Source organism: Dipodomys merriami, unplaced genomic scaffold (assembly GCF_024711535.1).
Source record: "Dipodomys merriami isolate MVZ:Mamm:240054 unplaced genomic scaffold, mDipMer1.0.p SCAF_489, whole genome shotgun sequence".
Lineage (NCBI taxonomy): Eukaryota > Metazoa > Chordata > Mammalia > Rodentia > Heteromyidae > Dipodomys > Dipodomys merriami.
In genome coordinates, this window is record NW_027206056.1 from 332,643 (window position 1) to 338,428 (window position 5,786).

The 5,786-nt window shown below is 39.3% G+C and overlaps 1 gene segment (V, D, J or C); it reads left to right on the forward strand.

Moving 5' to 3' along the window:
- Nucleotides 1–4,949: 4,949 nt before the first annotated feature.
- Nucleotides 4,950–5,511, forward strand: LOC138809178 (immunoglobulin kappa variable 1-27-like). The segment is given in 2 exon segments: nt 4,950–5,074; nt 5,199–5,511. Coding segments are annotated over 2 exon segments (366 nt in total).
- The last annotated feature ends 275 nt before the right edge of the window (nt 5,512–5,786 follow it).

A 5,786-nucleotide genomic window follows, 5' to 3' on the forward strand; every position in this document is an offset into this window, starting at 1 on the left:
AAATTTATTCAACCACTTTGGAAAGCAGTATGGAGGTTCCTCAAAATACTCCACATAGAGCTCCCCTATGACCCAGCAATCCCACTTTTAGGCATTTACCCAAATGATCACAAACAAGGCCATACTAAAGCTACCAGAACAACTATGTTTATTGCAGCATTATTCACCATAGCTAAGCTATGGAACCAACACACATGCCCCTCAGTAGATGAATGGATCAAGAAATAGGAATTCTATACCGCCATCAAAAAAAATGGCATCAACACATTTATGAGGAAATGGAAAACCTGAAAAAATTATATTAAGTGGTGGAAGTCAGAGCCAAAGAATCATAGGTTATATGGTTTCCCTTATCTGCAATAACTAGTATATGCCTAGGACAAGCAGAATAGGTCAAAAGCTCTGTACGTATGACCATATAAGCTGATGTTAAGTGAAATGAATCCCAAGAAAGGGACACAATTTTTTTAATATTTCTTGCTGTTCTTTTTAATGTACTTATAATGTACTATGTGATCTTTTTTGTTTATTTCTTTGTTCTTCCCCGTAGTATTTGATTTTGGTGTTCTGCAAAATGATTTTTTTACTTTTACTTATACCTTTATTGTCTTTAAGTAGTTGTACAAAGTGGTTACCATTCAACCAATCAGTTTGTAAGTACAAGTACAGTTTATAAGTATGACACCCTTTCATCATTCTCCCCCATCCCTCCTAGGCCTCCCCTCAATACTCTTCTGTGAAACCTCACTCCATGTGTGAGTGACAGAGACACTAGAGAGGCCTTGAGCAAAGGGAAGGGAGGTGACCTGGCTGCACATTGAATGCACTCTCAATCCACACACCAGGGTATATGGAAGAAGTAGGATGGACTTGTAGTGTAGGAAACCTGACCCATCAGTGGCATTTGTCATGCTATGTAGATAAAGGTAAGCCATTAGAGATTCAAACAATAAATTGGAAATGAAAAGTTTAAAAAATGGGGCTGGGAAGTTGGCTCAGTGGGAGAGCGCTTGCCTTGCATGCATGAGGACCTGGGTTCGATTCCTCAGCACCACATAAGCAAAAAGGAAAAGCCGGAAGTGGTGCTGTGCCTCAAGTGGTAGGGCACTAGCCTTGAGCTGAAGAGGCCCAGAGTTCAGGCCTCACAACTGGACCAAAAAAAAAAAAAAGTTTAAAAAAGATGAATGACATCAGTAAGCAACCACCAAATGCTAAATAGACTTCAAAGTAGTTATTTTAAGGATTATGAATATTATGAATGTTTAAACATCATTGAAGCTTTTGATCTTTAATCAAACACCTAAAAAAGAATAAATGAAGAAAATAGTGGAACAAATAAGGTCCCAATAGCAATATGAAAGAGACCAAATGGGAATCAGAGAATAGAAAACACAATGACCTCACATGCTTGAGTTCTTAAATAACACATCCTGATCATCCAAAGAGACTTCTTAGATTTCCATCAGTGCAAACACCATCTTCAAGAATGAGTTCTCACATACTTAGGAATCCCTTTCATTGCTGCACCTCAGAACAACTAGTTCCCCCAATGACATCTCAAATGCTAACAGTCCTTCTGTCACCAATAGATTTAAGGTGCCACAGCTCCCTCTGTGGGGAAAGCTGAAATACCTTCAGTTCTTGAGCTCTCTTACATTTCCTTACAGTACCATGAGCACTTGTAGACACAAACCACTGATCTTACAGAACACTCATTTTAATGCAAAGGCAAGACAATGAACATATACTTCTCATGCTGTCCTGTTTCCTGAGACTCCAGCCACACCACCCCACCTGCTCCCCTTTTGTCACTCTCTCTAGCAACACTGTTACTCAAGAGAAGTGGGTAGTGGGCATCTTGGAACACATTTTGTCTGTTCACCTCTTAGCATGATTAGAATGAGAGCAAGAAGAAACAAGTCAAAATTGAACATCTGTGGTTTATTAGAAATATCCTGTGTGATTTCACTGAAGCCCATTTAACAAACTCATCCTCTGAATAAGGATATTAATTTTTCATTCCATCATGTCCCTGCAACTGGAAATCAGCAAACACCCAAATGAGTAACATGAACCAGACCTGACTCTATTCAAAACAAACCTGGATCCCCTTGTAACAGAGCCTCTGAGACCATTTTTAATATCTATGTTAATGAAGAGAACCAATCTTCATTTTAAGTTGTTTGTTCACAGGCAAAGGGAGAGAAAGTATGTTTGATCAATTATATCCCTCTAATTCCTAATGATACTTCCTTCAAAATGTAACTTACTTTCATTCTTCAGTCTATAACTCATGACCTTGGTCATAGATGAAAGAATGGACATATATGTTTGCTCTTCCAATGTGTCTGCTATGCACTTCAGAGCCCTTACTACAAACAGCTATTACTGTCTGTATGCAGTTTGCTTTTAAGGATGTTTAATTTAATCCCATTGAAGGAGAGCTGATTGGCCTGTATGAGAAGTCATTCCCTGGGCAGTGATTGTCTCCAGTATTTGTCCAAGCTGACCTTACCTGTATTGACCTCATAAAGAGAAACTGAGATCCTAGTGGTAGGAAGAAGCCTGTGAGTGGCAAGGAGTATACATGGTCCTACAATTTGTTAACAGCAAGGAAAAACCTTCTTCCAATTACAGAAGTAGGACACAGGAGGACAGAAGAGACAGGTAGGAAAAAATCGTATCTTGCTATAACAAATGAACCCTGTATTAAGTTTTGTTTGAGCTTCCTCTCTTGAATTACTTTTTGTTTCTCCATTCTTCTGTAAACTGAAATCTCTGCCTACTGCCAGTAAAATATTAACAAATGATGAATGAGTTTTAATGGAAGAATGTATGTTATTTTGCATCCTACTGTGTAAGAAAAAAAAAAAACCACGATATAATCATGGTCTTATAATTCTTAGTGACTGCACAGCAGCCATGTTTCTGAATGTCTCTCAAACTAGATTCGTGCAATTTTCCCCCAGGTTATATTCAGTAGTGCATATATGTGAGCAAAGTCTAGAAGTGCCACTGTGTTCTTTTTATGGTGACTCTTAACAGACCCAAGGTTTGAGTCATCATTAATAGTGATCTTCATTTCAATTCTAGACTAGGTGATGGCTGCCAGATTTCTCTGCTGTATAACAATTTCTTTCCCTTTTGCAATTTATGAAAATTTGTGAAGTTTTTGATCATTTTAGAATATCCCATTTCTTATGAAAATATCATGACAAATTCAATGATTTACAATTGATTTAATGGTGTATATTAGTATTTATATGGTATTCAAAATCCCTTGAAATTGGCCAGTGGGCATCCCGTGCTAGCTGATTCTCTCTATTTTTTCCTTTACCTCACACCAGGAATCTTTTTTGTTTTTGGCACAAAATGGTCCAAAATTATCTTAGACTTTCCTAGTTTTGATAAAAAAATCAATTATTTCCACAATGGTAAATTGTTTCATTTATTGGAGAAAGTTTACAGGTACATTAGTGATGGTGCCATCTATTCATGAAACTAGAGCATCATTATTTCTAGGCTGTAAAAAATTATCCATCCACACTTTCATTCATCTAGTCTTATACATACATACATATATGTGTGAATTTATGGTGAATTCTCCACCTGCATGCACAGAAATAGGTTATTCTTAAATACATTCTTAGACAAAGTTTTCCTGTAGTTAGATTACAATTCTTTCCCTTAAGAGTCAGACTGTCGGCTCCATTGATCCCTCATGAATTTAGCCACATGATCAACTTTTTTGGATGATGAGAAACACCAGCTGTCACTGTCACTTACATGATCATAGCATACATCCCCCTCACATATTAGCTCATATATTACTCAGACTGGCATAACACTGCTGAGATGAGTCAACTTTGCATCCCATGCAGTAGTGACTTGTGGGCCCTGACAACTGCACAGGCCCATATGGATGTCCTTGTGTCTCATTCCACCTCAGCCCCTTCAATGCAGCCTGCAATGCTCTTTCTCCCTGGCATAGACAATCAGCTCTCCTCACTCTTGCTTCTAAGCCCCATGTTGCTTCCTCTCAATATGAATGACATTTCCATGTACTGCTGGCTCCTGGATTCTGTTAAAAAATTCCAACATGATCTTCCTTTCTATGGTTCTACTCGTTCTACTTGGGCCCAATATCTTTAACCCAGCTGTTAAACAATGTTCTCTTCATATACTATAAGAGACCACCAAGTGAAAGGAACATATGTAGGTTTAGGCAACTCAGTAGGCTTCAGCATAACCCACATTTATATTTCATTTCAAGGAGAATCTCTGATTCAAACCCAGTAGCTTTTTAAGATGTTTAAAACCCAGAAGGAATATGAAGACCTCAATAATGGGCATTATAAATTATACACACCCCTAGGATGGTGGAAACGATTGGTCAGGTTTGAAGAGAAGAAAATATCTTGCTTTTATGTATCTGCTAATGCAAGAAATTCAGAGATATAGGAGAAAACAAGGCTATGCTGCACAATTCACAAGTTTTAACTATTTTCTAATCAATGTAATCGCTCTACATTCTTATTTCACCTCTAAGGTTTGCATTGCAGGACAGCAGTGTTGACAAATTGCCACATAAAGATCATCAGTGAACCAGAGCAATTCCCAAAGTTCCTTCTCTGGATAACAAAGGCATGTGCCAAATGAGTGTTATACAAACGTCTATAAATTTCTGGAACTAACCTTTTAGTGGACAGGTCTTGTCTTAGATAAAGAAATAAAAAGGAAAGAGACTTTTATCCTCAATGAGATCAGTGGTCTGCTCCACCCACAGGAAAGAAATGTGCTGATTCTCTTCTATGGCTACAATACAGTCTGTTGCCTGACCTAAGTCTCCAGAGACTCCAAATGTGTAGACCTACTGAGATGAGGCAGCTGTACAGTTATGTTTAACCTTGTCCAGATGCTGATGATTTGCATGTGCCAACAGGATAGCCCACTGCTCTCAGGACTTCTTCATAGGCTGCTCATAGTCGGTATAGCAGTCTGTCCCAGTCAGCACACAACATGGACATGAGGATCCCTGCTCAGCTCCTGGGGCTCTTGCTGCTCTGGCTCCCAGGTAAGGATAAAGAATATTGGGCATTAAAATTCCTCAGTGTGATCGATGATGCTTTACTCTTCAGGAGAGCCTCCTTATAGTTCGGGTAATAATGTGGATATTTGTTTCATGTTTCCCCTGCCAGATGCGAGGTGTGGCATCCAGATGACCCAGTCCCCATCCACCTTGTCTGCATCTGTAGGAGGCACAGCCACCATCACTTGCAGAGCCAGTGAAAACATTTATGGCTATTTAGCCTGGTACCAGCAGAAACTAGGGAAAGCCCCTAAACTCCTGATCTATGATAGTAGAACTTTGGCATCTGATGTTCCATCCAGGTTCAGTGGCAGTGGGTATGGAACAGAGTTCACTCTCACCATCAGCAGCCTGCAGCCTGAAGATGTTGCCACTTATTACTGTCAACAGTATAGCAACTTACCTCCCACAGTGATATAAGCCATGACAAAAACCTCTCAGGTTAGCAGAAGTGAGAGTCTGGGCTGCCCCAGCTGCTCCTCCTGGTGCCTCCACCTGCTGACAGAGATGCTCACATATAGACAATATAGACTTGTAGAGTGTGAATTGTGTCAACACCTGAGATTCATAAAACAATAACACAAGTAATAGATATTTTAAGCAACAATGGTTTTGTGTTATTGTTATTGCAGTCTTGGGGCTTGAGTTCTTTTGCTCAAGGTTAGCACTCCAACATATTGAGCCACAGTTCCATTTC